The 17105-nt window shown below is 38.3% G+C and overlaps 1 protein-coding gene across 1 annotated transcript in view; it reads right to left on the bottom strand.

Moving 5' to 3' along the window:
• The window catches only part of CDH2 (cadherin 2), a 236461-nt gene that overhangs the window by 176939 nt on the left and 42417 nt on the right, over positions 1-17105 (bottom strand). The window contains exon 2 of the mRNA XM_019654571.1: positions 14760-14871. Coding sequence (XP_019510116.1) covers positions 14760-14871 — 112 coding nt within the window. The remainder of the gene's footprint in view (positions 1-14759; positions 14872-17105) is intronic.

Genomic DNA, 17105 nt, shown 5'->3' with positions numbered 1-17105 from the left:
GTATAACATTAACCCCGTTATTTATGAGGCTACCTCCCACAGAAGGGTGCAAAAACATGAGCTTTGCCATACGTTCAATATATATTATTTATTGGATTCTGGCAGATATACCAGTGGTACAAACCTAATACTATGTAAATTGCTGTTTTGCTTACATTTGAAAGTAAATTTGTAAATTCATTTCTGAATGCAACCAGCAACGACAGGTCACACCCATAATCTCCAATGACATGAGAAATTTATATATAGTTTTCAGATGTATCATAATTCACTCAAAACAATTAGGCATCACATATTATGTGATTTTTGTCCCCTATATAGGAAAACAGACCTTAGAATTGCCACTGTGTGATCTGGTTAATAGCTATTCCACTGAAAATGATAATCTCCCTTTCAAAACATCATTAAGTCCAAAGTTGACACATTTCTAATACTAAGTTATTTTTCTCTGAAAAAAAAATTTACTTCCATCAGTTTGAAATCACAGCTATAAAAATTCTAAACTCATAAACGAAACACAACTACTTACACATAAAAATCTATCTACAACTAAAGCAAATTTGCTTTAATTGTGGTAATTACAAAAAAATATTTGAAAGAAGTCAGCCTTGATGTCTTTGGTAAGGATAAACCAAAGATAAAATATTAAAACTTTCTTTTTCTTAATGAAAGTCCAGCTTATGAATTGCAAAACAGATGAATATCAATTAGTCCAGCCCACAACTTGGAAAATACAAATTATTAGCTTATAAAAAGTGAATTCTATGTCAGTAACCATAATTTATATACCTTTTTTATTACTCACTTTTAGGACATCTAGAACTGCATAAGAAAAGTATAATTAGGTCAAAAAGCAGAATTTTTGGAATAACATGGCATTAAGCATGGTGCCTCTGCTACTTTCTTAGCAGAATAATGGACCTCTCTTTTCATTTATCAAAAATACATACAATCATAGTGCTCATACCTAACAGATGTTTGTGAGGCATACACGTGTTAATGCACAAAAAAACACTTTCATATCTAGTACACAATGTTCAGTAAAAAAAATATTAGGGGCATTATGATCATTTTGGAATTGCATCAACACTAACAAGAGTGACCATGGGTACGGGTAAGTCATAGTTGGTCATCACAGGTCCACGTCTGCTGGAGAACAGACAGAAACACTTCTGGAAACTCTGGGGCTGAGTATCCTTCCACCTTAGAAAACAGGGCGAATGTATGCTTTTCAAAGTACAGATAACAACAGATTATTTTTATTTTTATTTTTTTTAACAACAGATTATTAGTATAAAATGGAATGGAATGGAAAATGGAATACATCATTGCCAAGGGTAAGTGTATCGTTTTGTGTGTATATCATATAAGAACACAGGATTGTGATGTAAAATGTGTTTCTGACCATGTTTCTTAGTTATAACAATTTGAAAACAACTGCTTTCAAAGACATGGGTATACACACCCATCCAAATAGGACATCTGTGAAGCCAAGCCTACATGGCTTCCATAAGACAGAATGAAGTGACACAAGTCGTGAGAAAATGAAGAGCAAGATGTGAGCAGAGCAGCTGAGCAGGCCTCTCCCAGGGAGCCCCGACGGAGAGGATTTGGGCTCCATCCCCAGTGACTGAAATCTAAAATTGTGTTACCTCCTTTGGGGCGCAGAGAGCTAACGCTACCAAGACTTTCCAAAGTGGAGCTCAACTGTGAGAGCAATCAATTCTCTTTTAAAGCAGTCTAGAATAGTGAAGGAATTAAATTTCCAAGGGAGGCTAAGGCTTCCGTAATCCTAGATTTTGATGAGCTCCCTTCAAGAGTTAATTAAAAATTTAGAATCAGACATATATATGAGCACACACATACTCCTCTATTCAATGCAGTCTTTATTTTTTAAAACAGCTCTTTACACCATTTCCTCAGCTAACCAGATATATCACCAAAAAGAATTAGTTCCAAAAATCTAAGAAAGCAAATGTCGTTTTGGATCAACAAATACCAAATAGTTTGTTGACAGAATGACCTACAACCACACACACAAAAAGCTAAAATAAGGTAACCTAAGTTCTACACTATTTGAAAGTGCTCATTTCCTTTTGTTTCTTTTTCCCTATTCACAAATCAAGAATCATAAAATATATCTTTTTTTTTTTCAAAAATACTAAAATTTGTTTTCTGCTAGGAACTTGCTATAGACTGAATATGTGTGGCCCACCAAAATTCTTATGTTGAAACCTATTCCCTGATATGATGGAATTTGTAGGTAAGGCCTTTAGGAGGTAATTTGGGCATGAGGGTGGAGCCGCCATGATGGGATTAGTGTCCTTATAAAATGTGAGGATCCAGTGAGAAGACCACTATCCATGAACCTGGAAGCAGGCCCTCAGTGAATCAGCCAGTCTTGATCTTGGCCTTCCCAGCCTCCAGAACAGCGAGAAATAAATTTCTGTTGTGTGTAAGACATCCAGCCTATGGTATTCTGTTATAGCAGCCCAAATGGGCTAAGAAAGAGGTAAAGAAAAAAATAATCCTCTGGCAGTGAAGTTTTTGTCCATTTTTTTAAAACTCTTACACTCTGAATGACTTCTGCATCCCTATTTTGCAACAAAACAAGCCACAGAAGCAGAGGTGATCATAGCAAAGTCCCTATACAAGCACATTGTGGGATTTTAATGACACCGCCTTATTTCCACATTGAGGCAAGTTACAGGAACACTTTAATAGAACCTTCATGTAGCACATCAATCACTGCCATGGTGATTTTCTATTAAGATCTGACCTAGAAAAAGCCCTTAATTTTTCTTCCTCTACTTTCTATCTTACAATATGGTCTTATAAGAAAATCAAAATATTTTGGAAGACATTTAGAAAAAAAACTGATCCATTTTAAGATGAAAAAAAAAAAATGAAGGATAAAGTAGAAAAGAAACAGTTCCCAAAGCAGTTTTTTCGTGGCCTGAAACAGTGTGTCTCTACAGTTTAGTTAAATTTTCTTTTTACCCAAATACTTTCCACCAATTTCACAAGCTAGCATCCCATTTCCATCTTCCTCAATTATGACTTCATTTTTCAAAACATTTCCATACTATTCCCATCAATAGATAATACCCTCCTTGACCTCATTTCTCAGGAAATCTCCAAACTTGTATTCATACTCATTCATTCACTAAATCTATCAAATAGTACAGAGGCCAGGATCTGCCAGGCACTTGCTAGGCTGAAAGTACTGGGTAAATCAGGGACACAGTCCCTACCTTATAGAGCTAGCCACCATGTCAGGAACACAGAAGAAAAGCACAGACTCCGATCAACACCTTTCATCTCTGTGCCTTGATACTTCCCCTTTCTGGCCACAATCACACAGAGCAGCTTCTGAGTCCCCCAGAGTTATGAAGTCTGTGCTCTCATTCTCACTGAGACCTTCAGTAAGACCCACTGTGAGTTAGGATGCGACTCACCTCCCGTAACAGAAAACTCCTCTTACATTGCCTTACACAATCGATGGGTCTCATCTGCTGACATGAACGGAAGCCCAGGAATAAGGAAAGCTCAGGACGATATTAGTTCAGCTGTTTGGTAATTGCATCAGGGGCCAAGTTTCTCTCCCCTCTGCCTAGAAGTCATCGATGATCAAAAAGAACTCTTCGGAGTATGTGCTTTTTTATTCCCAGTGAGAGGGAAAGATCTGTGGAAGGCAAGCGCAGGAGGTGGGGGGTGGGGGTGAGGCTGCCGAAAGGAGGGGGCAAAAGACAAGTTGAGAGGAAGCACCGTTTTCCCACTCTTGACCTCACTGATCCAAGGTTCCACTGCAGTCACAGCAACAGCACCCTGATGCTTCTTTCTTAGGACCAGAGGTGGACTAAAATTCTCCTAAAACTATGGGCTTCTTAGGGCGGCCAGGCATAGATGCTCAGAATTACCGATAGAGAGATCTCATGGGAGGCCGCCATGATGTCCACTACACAGCTGATTTACACAAAACGTTATTCACCTACTGCCTACAGCCTTTAAAGTTGGCTTCATCCATACTGTCCTCTCCAGAATCCATAATTGCCTAATTCCCCTTCCCAGCTTTGGATGACTCCCACCACATCAGCCAACTCAGTCTCTCACTCTGGCACTCAAGGTCCCACCAGTCTGCATTTTGGAGGAGTATTCTCCAATAAAAATCTTCCTTCTGTGTCAATCTGATCTCACATACATACTCCTTATCTATCCACATTGCCATTCTCTGAAGTGCCTTCTCCAATGACTCATCTCTGCTGGATCTCATCCTCCACGTGCCTGAATTTTCGGGCAAGCCCTATGGAGACTGCATGGTCCATGAGGAAGAGTACAGGAATGGAAATCCCATAAACCTGGCTTCAACTCCTGGTGCCACCACTTGATAATGGTATACCTTGAGTAAACCACTTTAAAACTGTTTGTATCTGAATTTCCTTACCTATAAAACAGGATTGCCACTTTTGCTGGGCCATTTTAAAGACTAAAGATAATTTCTATTAAGAACCTGGCACATAATAGTCACTTGATAAATAAAAACTCTATTATCATTATCAATCCATGAAATCGCATTTGTATGCAGTCTCCTGTTGCTCTCTAGTGCTCTAATTTGCTAGATCGTCCCTTAACAACTAGTATCCTGGGGCACACACAAGGGTCCATCTCCATATCTGTGCCCAATTAAGTGTTGGTCACTGTATCTAGCAAAACCGAAATGCTGCTTCATGAGAGCTACATTTGTCTCCTACGATCATCCATAGAAATGACTTTCTATTTTATAAGTGGAAAACATTCTTGGCTTACAGTATGCTGGATAGACAGTGATAACACAAACTAACTGCTCCCCCAAGACAACAAAGAAAACACAGGTAAGGGTTTTTGAGAACCTATCATAGTTTAAAAAGATGAAACAAGACCAAAGAATTGAGAAATCCAGGTGCACTTACTAACATCTCAAAGAAACAGAGCAAAGTTTATGACCATTCCTGGGACCAGGGGTGGGGGAGTGAGGGTGGGGATGGGAAAATGAATGTGTTTCTTGACTGGCAACATGGATTTTAAAAACCCAGAGAAGCGAGAGAGTCCTGGCATGTGGGGGGTGAGAAAGTGGAAGCTGCACGAAATGGTCCCTCAGAAGTGGCCTGTATGACGCACTGACCTCGTGGGCTAGAAGGAAAGGACTCCATACAACAGTGGACAGAAATCAGAAGACAATCCAGACCACGTTCAGCCACTTTCTCATCTTATGATTCTAAGTGAATCGCTCCACCTATGTGAACTGTTTCATTATGTGAAAACAGAAAGGTCTCCCCATCCTACCTGACTCATTTGGGGCAGCTAAAATAAAATTTATGAAACTACTATAAAAGTACAAAATGCTATGCAAATACAACATATTTATAAGTAATGAATGTGAATGTCAAAGGGAAGGCATTTCTTACACATTTCCATGTAGCACTGCTGAAACGCCCAAAGTGTGAGCACCAGACATCATATATCAATAATCAGCAAAAGAAAGGGTGAATCTGTTCTTAATTGCCTAATTTATTTAAATGGCTGCCTGAAAAATAATAAGTTATAATTATTATTTGAGATGGGTTAAGCAACAAGGACGCTTAAATTTAAAATTACTAAACCTTTGAGAATGCAGCACTAATACAGATTGAGAATTCATGCTATCTACTAATTTGCTAATCATTAGTGGAGTGACAATACTTGGGCTGTTAATGTGAGATTACCTCATAAGGGACCATTTTCCTACAATATAAATGCAACAAGATGCTTTAATAAATGTCTTCAGCATCTAAAGAATAGATGACAAGTCAACAAAAGATGACATGGCAAATCTAAGAGACTGAACTGAAGGAATAATTACATATATGCATAATGTGAAAATCTGCAGGATTTAATTTCACAAAGGAATTGGGAGAACAAATAGTCAGCTCTGTTGAGATTTTTCTCTGATCAGTTCATTAAGGTGGCCCATTATTTTCGGCCTTTAAAACCACACAGAAATTCTACAAAGAAATATTTATAATTTAAATGATTGCCACAAATTATGACTACTTTCCCCACTGCCACAACTAATAAACATTAGCTGAGCACTGGCATTTTCCAGGGCAATGCATAGTGACCTCCTTACACACAACAGAAAACAAGTATTTGCTGAATGAAGGTACAGAACACAAATACTCCCCAGGCTCTGATAATGTCCATATCAACACTTTCTTAAATGCACAATATCTGCTAATCTGGGTATACTTAAAGTGAACTTCTGCAATGAAAGACAAAGTAATAATGAACTGGCCCTTATATGTAGCGCTTAAAACTGCAATCCAACAAGCTGCTAAATAAAGTCAAGCGCCAATATGAAAGGAGAGCATCAGGAAGGCCAGTTGATATCAGAGGAAAATCAAATGCAGTGTATCAGGTGCTTCCCCTCTGACAGAAATGCCCTTGGTTAGACCCCACCATCAGCAAGTGAATGAAGGGGCCAGGAAGAAGGGACTTTCAGCCCCAGGAATTAACTGCAAGTGGAACTTGTGGGCTGTTTTCTTCGCTGTAACTTTTCTACCAGGTAATCGAAGAATCTTACTATCAATTTATTAGCACTTATGTTAGAATTTACTAATCTCCTTATTTGAGCATCTGGTTAAAAATATATTCAGATGTTAAAATAAATATGCAATACATGTAATAATCATGTACGTAGCTATGTTCTGATCAATCATTAACATAATATCACTCAATATCTATGTGAGATGCTATAATATCTGTCCAAACAAAGACAGAAGGCAGGCTTCCATAAAAAAAGGCAAGAAAGAAGAGGTAACATACAACCTCCAAAGTATAACACTTCCAAAAATCCATCTGGACTAATAGAGTTTGACTATCTAAACACAGAGGAAACATAACTGAACTTGACATTTGTTTCTGTTATGGACATATATACTAAGGCCAACTATGCATGTTTGGTAAAAAAGCACCTTTATTTGAATTACCTGGAGTTCACGTGTAAAAATGTATATTCTTAGGATCCAGACTTTAAAATCTAGGGTAGGCCCCAGGAATCTGCATTTTAACAAGCTCACTGCAGTGTAACTCGCAAGTATCTTAAAATATGAAAACCAGTGATAGCGGTTTAAAAAAAGGAAGTTAAAACAAGAGTTTTAACTTGATTGAAAGAGTTATTTCCTGTACTTTTTAATCCGACACTAGAAACAAAAGTTGAACTGGAAATAAAGCATATAAATAATGCAGAATATGTAACAGTCAATTTCAAAGGCAATGCAATTAAAATCTGATGAATCTATATGTTAAAGGGACTCTTCCTCATACCAGAAATCTTAAACACAAGAGAAAAGATGCATTGTCACAAAGCATGACTGACTCCTGGAGGGAGGCACTGAAGACGCACGTCCTGGTGTAAATACACAAGTCTTCAAAAGTGGTTGGCATTCTCAGTTTCATTCTTCATACAACACAGAGTATGAGTTTAGCATCAAAGATAATATCATTTGAGGAAAAAAGCGTAAAAGATTTTTTTCCCCCAAAATAACAACAAAGTAAAGTATCCATAAGAGGAACTTAGTCCACACTGAAAAAGGAAAAATAATAGATCAAAGTGTCGACTTTCCCCTTACAAGTGAGCAAATCCCAACCAGAGTGATCCATAAAAGATTTAACGAGGAACAATTAAAGAAGCTAACTTTGGACTCCTGCAGAGACACAGTTCAAAACACAGTTACTAAAGGCCAAATATATATATATATATATATTTGGTGCTCAGATCTCTACACACCATAAAGCATTCATCTTTGTGCTCTGTTCTGCCAGTTTAGGGGACAACCATCTATTGACATAAAAGTTCTCAAGATGAAATGGAGACTTTGTAATAGCTATAGATGTGCTTTGATAAGCTATGTGCATTCTTGAAAACAGATAATTTTTACTTTTTTATTAAAAGAATGAAATTCATTTTTTGGCAGGAATCTCAAAAAGTAGTAACTGGGATGATCTAAACCCCGTTAAGTATACATTCATCTATCTGCAATAGTTAACTCCATCAATTTGACAGCTTATGTCATCTAAAACTTACAGGTATTACTATATACCCCTTTGTTCAAGTGAGTATTTTAAATTAAGTACTGGCATTGATTCCTGGGGTTACTATGTGTTTGGGTTGCCAGTGGGGTCTCCAGATGGTATTGAAGTTAGGGCCTTTTTGAAAAAAATTTCAACTTACGGGTCTAACATTTGAGTTCAAATAGCAATTCTGTAAGTGCAAGATGGTTAGCAGTTCATCTGAAAAATCCCCAGAAGTTTTAGTTAAAACTATCTTAAATGGGCCACCAGAACGATGCCATAGGGCACCATGCCCATCCACATTGGGCTGCACTGAAAGTGCTGCAGCCACATCATAGGTGAGAAGACAGCCGTGGCAGCGTGCACCAGACACAGACAGCCCCGGCTTAGCTGCAGTGGGAACCTCAGTTTCCTCTATTTGAAAGGAAGGAGTAAATCAGAATGCTCAAATGCTGCTGAAGAAACTGTTTGATGTTTAGCCTGCAGCAGAAAAGACTGAAGGAGCCCAGGTGATTATGTTCAGGTATTTGAAGATCCCTAAATATACGTTCCTGCTACAGGGATTTTGCCTGTCTTGTTGACCACCATTGCCCCATTCCCTAAAAAGGCCTGGCACATGACAAATGCTCAAAAAAACTTGTTAAATGAAAAAATAGAAAAATAAATGACCTCAGAACATAAAAAGAATAGACTTGCTCAGTGTGGTGCCAAAAAAATGAAACAGGCACCAGTGGGTAAAAATCTTCAGAACATATGCTTCAGTTAAACTTTTTAAGAAACCACTTTTTAACAGTTAGAGCTCTCCAAAGATGGAACAGGCTTTGTACGCGAGTGATCTCCTCCCCATTTGGGGGGAGAGAGCGGCTGTGGTATTCTTGCAGGAACTGGGTAACCATCTGTCAAGGATGCTACAGCGATGAAAACGCTGTTTACATCATCGAACACCACCACAAGGCTTTCATTTTTATCCTATCTGCCATTTCTGTGGAGCAAACCTTCTGCTGACATAAAATCACCAAGCTGAAACGAAGGATTTTAAACCATTTTAGGAGTGACTCAACAAAATGTGTTAGAGTGGTTCCCAAACACAGGTACATGAAAACACCTGTGGAACTTGTAAGAACAGATTTCTGGGTCCCACTTTATCTCATTTCTCTACTCGGTGCTATTGTCCTAGCAGTTATCTCTTCTGCAGCATCACCTTTCCCTCCCTACTGGATTCTTTCCCATTCATCATGCAAACATGTTACTCCCATCTTTAAAAAAATACCTTCGGTTGGGGCCGGCCGAGTGGCGCGATGGTTAAGAACTCGCTTGGGATGCCAGAGGGCCCCGGTTCGGATCCCACATATGAGGGCCAGTGACACTGCCCTCTACAGCTAAGATGCTGAACAACAGCTCAACCTGGAGCTGGGCTGCCATGAGTCGCCGGCGACGGCGTAGGCTGCACTCCCTGTGGCAGTGGGTTGCCATGGGCTACCGTATGTAGCCAGCAGCCAGCGTGAGCGGCCAGCAGCCGCAGTGAGCGGCCGTCCAGAAGCCGGCGACTGATCTGCCTCGCCAGAGAAGAGCGCAATGATGGTGCCAACTTGGGCCAGTGAAGCAACGCCCTCCACAACTAGATTGAAGAACAAAAGGACAGCAACTTGTCTGTTCCCCTTCCCCCAATTCCCCAGCACTGTTCCCATCCCCCCAATTCCCCAATAAAAAAAAAATCTAAAAAAAAAAAAAATACCTTCGGTTGACTCCACTTCCCTCACTAACTACCCCCCCCCCAGTTTCTCTTCTTCCTTTTAAAGAAAAACATGATTTCCAGCTTCCCTCCTCCACCTGACTGGTGAATACACCCACATCAAAGACATCAGTTATCTCCATTTTGTGCAATACCTGGTGAATTCTCAGTCCTCCTTTGAGTTGACCCTTCAGTAGCATTTGGCACAGATGATCACTCCCTCCCTTCTGGTGAAACACTCCCTCCCTTGCCCGAAGACACCACACCCTACTGATTTTTCTCCTGCCTCCCTGAAGACTCTCAGTCTTGAATCCCTCTCTTAATCCTGGTTTTCCTAACACCAAAGCATTCAAAGACTCAATATGAACCCATTTCCTTTCTTTCTTGTTTTCTCCTCCTCACACTCAGCTCCTTAGTGATTTCACGCTGGGTCATGGCTCTCCTTACTGTTTATACACTTAGAACTCCCCACTCTGCAGCCCAGCCCACTCCACTGAACCCGAAACCCTGGCATCTCTGATCTTCACCTCTACAGATCCAAATCAAGTCCCTGACCTTCCCCATCACAGTGACTAACATCCTTGCCAGTGTTCAGACAAAATATATGGAGTCCTCCTTAACGCTTCTTTTTTTCACACCATCAAATCCTGTCAACTCTATTTTCATAACATTGTCACAGAATAAAGTTGGACTTCTATCTCATCCCACATACAAAAATTAACTCAAAATGGGTCCGTGACCTAAACATATGAGCTAAAACCTTTAAACTTTTTGAAGAAAACACAGGAGTAAATCTTTATGACCTAGGGATGTGCAATGGATACTTAGATACGACAGCAAAGCAAAAGCAACAAGAAAGAAAAATAGGTAAAAGTCAAAAAAACTTTTGCGCCTAAAAGGGTATCATCAGGAAAGTGAAAAGACAACCTCTAGAGTGGGAGAAAATATTTGCAAATCATATATCTCATAAGGGTCTAGTATCGAGACTATACAAAGAACTCATACAACTCAAAAACAAAAAACAAACAATCCAATTTTAAAATGTACAAAGGATTTGAATAGACATTTCTCCACAGAATATGTACAAATGATACACATGACAAGATATTAAGGAAGCGTCATCAGTCATTGGGGAAACGCAAGTCAAAATCACAAAGAGATACCAATGCACAGCCACGAGCATGTCTACAATCAAAATAAATGATGAGTAACAAGTTTTGGGAGGCTGTAGGGAAACTGGAACCCTTGTATATTGCTAGCTGAAATATAAAATTGTTCAGAGTTCCGGTCAAGATGGCGTAGTAGGTAAACACTGTGCTTACCTCCTCTCATGACAACATCAAAACTACAACTAAACTACAAAACAACCATTATTGAAATCGCCTAAAATCTTGCTGAACTGAAGCCCTACAACGAAGGAGTTGCATAAGAAGCCACCACGAGACTGGTAGGAGGGGCAGAGACTCAGAACGGGCTGGTCCCACACCCACATTTGACCATTAAACATCAAAAAGGATTATCTCAGCTGTGGAGGTCCCCCATCCCCAGAGGAGCGAGGGGTCCCAGCCCCTCCCCAGCCCACCTGAAACTAATATAATAGTGCACATTAGCTTTCATATTTTCATAAAAATCTTTTAAAAATACATTAAAAATATAAAATGGTTCAAATGCTGTAGAAAACAGTTTGAGAATTCTTCAAAAAGTTAATCACAGAATTACCATATGACTCCTCAATTTCACTCTCAGATATATAACCCAAAGCACTGCAAACAGGTGCCCAAGACATACACATATACGAAAGTTCATACCAGCATTATTCACAATAGCCGAAAGGTGAAAACATCCCAAATGTGTACCAGCTAATGAATGGGTAAATGAACAGTTTACAAACTGTAAACTATATACATATATACATACATAAAACAAAATGTTATTTAGCCATAAAAAGGAATGAAGTACTGATACATGTGCTACAATGTGAATGAACCTTCAAAACATTATGCAAAGTGAAAGAAACCAAACACAAAAGGTTTGTGAGGCAGGAGAAGGGAGGATTTGGGTGAACATGCTTAATGGATAAGGGGTTTTACTTCGAAGTGAGGCAAATTGTTTGGAACTATTGGGTTGTCAGAAAAGCCATGATGTATTTTTTCTATGTTTTTCGTTGCAAAAATGCGTCATGACTTTTCCGACAACCCAATATTATAGACTGAGTTTGCAAAATACTAAGATGTACTAAATTCCACTGAATGGTTCACTTTAAAATTGCTAATTTTATGTTATGTGAATTTCACTTCAATAAATTACTTTTTTAATATTCAGAATCCAACTCCTTTGCCTACCTCTACTACTATCACCGTGGTCCAAGCCACCGTCTTCATTCACCTATATTATCACTAGCCTCCTATCTGTTCCCCTCTTCGTATTTCCTTTAGTTTTCTTCTCAACACGACAGCCAGAATGATGCAATTTTGTTGGTCAAATCTTTTCTCTCCAGAAAGCCCTCTAATAGCTGTTTACCTTTCCATAGTCAAAGCCAAAGTCCTACAAGGTGCCACGCAACATGGCTTGTTACAGCTCTAACCTCATGTGACCTCATCCCCTACAACTCTGCCCCTTCTTTTCTCCACTCCGGTCATACCAGGCTCCTTGCTGGTCCTTCAAGATTCCAGACACACTCCTGCCTCAGAGCCCTTGCACTTGCTGTTTGCCCTATTTTAAATATTCTTCTCCCAGATATCTATAGCTCTTGGGCCATCTCCAACATCAATTCTTACTCAAATGTCGCCTACACAATACTTCCCCTGACCATCCTGTGTAAATTGCAGAACACACTTTCTCCTTATTTTCCTTCTCTGCTTTATTTTTCTTCATACCATTTATACCATCTAACATTCAGTAAATTTTACTTATTTATTGAGTTTACTTTTTACTCCCTATGAGATGCTTACTAGAGAGCTTCAAAAGACAGAGAGAAGGAGGCTTTGCAATCCTAGACAGATTTTAAGTCCTTCAAGTGTTTGCTTGCTCATATTTTTATATGTGAACTATGACTTATTATTATTTTTTTAACACAAACCTGGCTTCTAGTTTGTGAGAGAACAGACCTCAGGTACTCAAATTATGAATAAATGCAAAAGGTGTTAAAAAAATGGCCACCCAAACTGGCTTATCTTATTTTACAGCATTACATTAAGAAAGCTGGACCTAAAATATATCAAAAGGCACATAAGAAATTCCAAGTGTTAAATAAACTCTAAATGATTACAATGAAAACAAGAATGAAATTTCTCAGTTCTTACGTTGATCTTATTATATATTTAATTGCTGTTTTAAAAAAACTGCCACAAGTATTAAATAAAAGTTCTCCACCCCTGAAAATCTACATGGCTGCATTTCATTTGTAACTCCTTAGAATTGATGGTCATTGATATCCAAGAGAACCATCTTGGTTCTTAGTGGTTTTTTTCCCCACTATCAATTAGAAATCAGTAAATTGCAAGTGGCTGGCTGACTTTATAAAAAGGATGTTTATAAACCTGCCTTTCAAATGTTTTAAAAGTTACATATTCAATAATAAAAAAAAGAAATATTGAAATAAAAAATAAATTAAAACAAAAACCGGGCCGGCCGAGTGGCTCAGTTGGTTAAGAGCTTGCTCAAGAGTTTGAGCTCTGAGCAACAGCGGTTCGAGTCCAGCCCGAGCTGAGCAGCCGCTGAGCTGCCAACAGGTAGCAGGATGGCTCAGCTAAAAAAAAACAAAAACAAAAAACAAACAAACAAAAACCAAGGTTTCATAACAAATTAATATAAGCCTCGAATACAGCAGAACTGTCTAAAATATACTGGGTTGTCAGAGAAGTCAATGTATTTTTTCTGTTTTTTGTTGCAAAAATGCATCATGACTTTTCCGACAACCCAATATAGTATAGCTTCCCATTTCAGTAATACGTCACACAAAAATACTCATATTATTTTTAAAAGTAGTGCATTTGTCTAGTCCTACTAAACTAATAAAAAAAATCAGTACTGTTATCTAAGGATACCATACTACCGCTTACTCCAAGCACATTAATGCCAACACGCCTCAATCAATAAGTAAACTAATCTAAATCAAATTCCATCTAGTTGAAAATAATCATCATGCACTGCCCAGAGCTGGTGAGTATGAATGGATCACTGAAAATATTTTTGGTAATTGCAGGTTGCTATTTATGTGGACCAGAGTTGGAGAAATTTACTTAGCAAAATGTCTAAGCATGCAGACCACCAATGCTTTTGATACTCTTTTATTTTAGATTTTATCTAGACTTACTGGCAAGAGTCTTCATATGATAACTATAATGAACTTGATCCATATGGAAATAGATGAGTCTATATTTGAATTTCACATATGCTACAACCAAATTAGCTATCTAGTAATTTCTATAAACAATGTCATAACAAAAATATGGATTTCACGTTCCTGCCTCGAGACTGCCTGCTAAATCTGTTCATTATAATTTAGCTAAATATTAAAGTTTGACATGTTTTATCACAGATAATAGTATAGTAATTTCTTTAATTCAAAATGCTAAGTGGATTTTTGCTGCAAATAATTTTTAAAACCATCAGAACCAGATGTTTGATAAATATTCTTCAAAATAAGTAAAATAACATGCAGAAAAATTATAAAAATTAGTTGTGTTATGGTTTTCACTGTAAATTATAAATGAAAGAAATCTGAAGTTTTCAAGAGATCAGGAGGCTTCCAGTATTGTTGATAAGAGACTCATGAGCTCTTCTGTAATCATAAAATAAGGTCCTTATAGTCTCATGACAGTGATTGTGAAAAATTCATACTTGTTATACAGTACTGTTGATTTAGAGGCTTTTTAACGGCTGATTTGTTTTAAGAGCATAGACACTGTATGTACGTATGTATCTTTTGAGATAGTACCATTGAGAAGAGGCTGTCCTTCATGTACGTCCTGCGATAAGACTGCACTGTAAACATCTTCAGGAAATCCAGTCTTGCATAATGCGATTTCACCAGAAGCCTCTACAGATGCCTGCAACACAAGAAAAAAAATGTTTGCAATGATTGCTACCTCCTTCAACCAGAAACATTCCACTTGGCCTAAAGCCTCATTTTTTTCAACTACCACGTACAAACAACCCCTTTGTTTTCAAATGGTTACAATTAGAATGTAGAGGGCAAAGGGTTAATCTTTTTGATAACTAGAGTAGAAGAGACAAATCCCACTTGTCTTGTCCAGTAAAACCTAAATAGTATCTATTCTAAATTCTTCTAAGGATTGAACATTTCCATGAAAATGGTCATTGTGATTGAAGAGCTACAAGTGGACCTGGAGGTGGGGACAGCTAAGTAGTTTGTAGGCGCCACGAATCACTATCAGTAACTTAACTTTTCCAGAAAAAAGTATACATTCAAGTATGTAGATTTTTATATTTTCATCTAATTCTCTGACTATGAAGTTTGTTTCAATATATGCTCTTTTAATTAAAAAATGAAACTGCAATATACTTACTGCAAGAGTATTTTATACCAAGTAAAACCAATCAATCCAAAGTGTGTCTGTATTAGATATAAATACACATACGCATGTGCGCGTGTGTGTGTATAATTTGAAGGGCAGGGGTTTGTTAAAAAAAATTAATACAATTATGTTTTCTTTTTATACTTAAAAATGAGAAAGTAACTACCTCTTGCCATCTCCCTCTCTATCATCACATATACAGTTAACTACCTCGTGTGCTTAAAACTCAGTCATACCCAGTGCCACCCACCTATCCCTCCAAGCTAGTTTCACTACTTCTTTCAGACCTATTGACACCGCAGGACAACCAGGCCTCAGTAGAACGCGTGCAGCGTTTGCATTAATTATAGGAAACTTTACCCTGCATTGATGGGGATCCAAGTACAGGACGGGGAAGAGCGCACGGAGACTGCAGAGGGAGGCATTTCCGTAGCTGCTGGGCCAGCATTAGGAGCAGTCTGCACTGCCGAGGAGCATCAGAAATTGCCAAGGAGAAAGGGAAGCCCCAGAAATAGAGAAACCTCAGAGCAGCTGTCTGAATGAAGCGATACAGTGCAAGCTTCACAATTAATGGACTACATTCCTGGATTATACCTGTGAAGGTTTGCAAATACTAACGTTGCAAAATCCAGACTAATCTAGTATTCTAATTGAATTCTCATCTAATGTTCTGTTCTTCTCACATGTCAACAAATAACGAAAAAAAGTAATTCTGAACTTTGTTAAATATCACACCGTATTTAATCTCAAAAAAGTATTCAGAGCAACAGTGAGGTATTAGTTCAGACCCATCAAATGAGCAAAGTTTTAAGTCTGTTACTTGCAAGAAAGGATTCTCGGTATCAACTGAAGGACACAGAGCAGCCAACCCCCTTACACAGGTGTTATGGAAGCTGGTACAGTCTCACTGGGATGCAATTTGGAAAATTCTAGTAAAGATGAATGTGGACATATCCTCCATAGCAGGTGTGTTCCCAGGGAAAGTCTCCCATGGGTCTCCAATCGACGCTGCAGCATGGTTATAACAGCAGGACCTGGAGACTACCAAAACACCCATCAGATGAAGAATGGACTAATAAATTTTCACATAGCCAAAAAAAAAAGGAACACCCAACAGCATTAGAATAGAAGATTCGGAACTACATCTATCCACAGGGTTACCTCTCAAAACAAACAAACAAGAAGCCAGCTTCTTTAACTTCCATGTAAGATTGAAAGATTAATGTAATCATAAATCAACCTAGGGGATGGCTATTATTTTTAGTCAAGTCAAAAACCTATTTACACAATATTCCCAATTCAGACTGGAGACAAAGCACATTGCCCTTTGACTCTTGCAAAAAAAAAAAAATTAAAAAGCATGACTGATGACTTCATTTTAAGGTATAAAGCTTAAATCCAAAAGATAATGCAAATGTTACTGAATATACACATGTACAAGATAGTCATAGACACCAGATTTAGGACAGTGGCTGCCCCACAGGAGGCAATGTAGGGAAGGCATCAGGAAGGATTACACAGGCAGCTCTGATTTTATTTGTAATAATTTCTTCCTTTCAACAAGAATCTAAAGCAAACAGGGTAAAATGTAAAGATGGACGTAGGCACATGGGTGAAAATGCTATTATCCCCTATATGTTCTGTATGCATAAAAAAAGAGAAAATATTAGGGACTAATTGAGAAGTAACAAGTTGGGCTTCCAAAACCTCTCAAGTGTGGGACACCAGGCTGATACTTAGACACT

Source organism: Hipposideros armiger, unplaced genomic scaffold (assembly GCF_001890085.2).
Source record: "Hipposideros armiger isolate ML-2016 unplaced genomic scaffold, ASM189008v1 scaffold_225, whole genome shotgun sequence".
Classification (NCBI taxonomy): domain Eukaryota; kingdom Metazoa; phylum Chordata; class Mammalia; order Chiroptera; family Hipposideridae; genus Hipposideros; species Hipposideros armiger.
The sequence above is the reverse complement of the archived record's forward strand: the minus strand, read 5'-3'. Positions and strand labels throughout refer to the sequence as shown.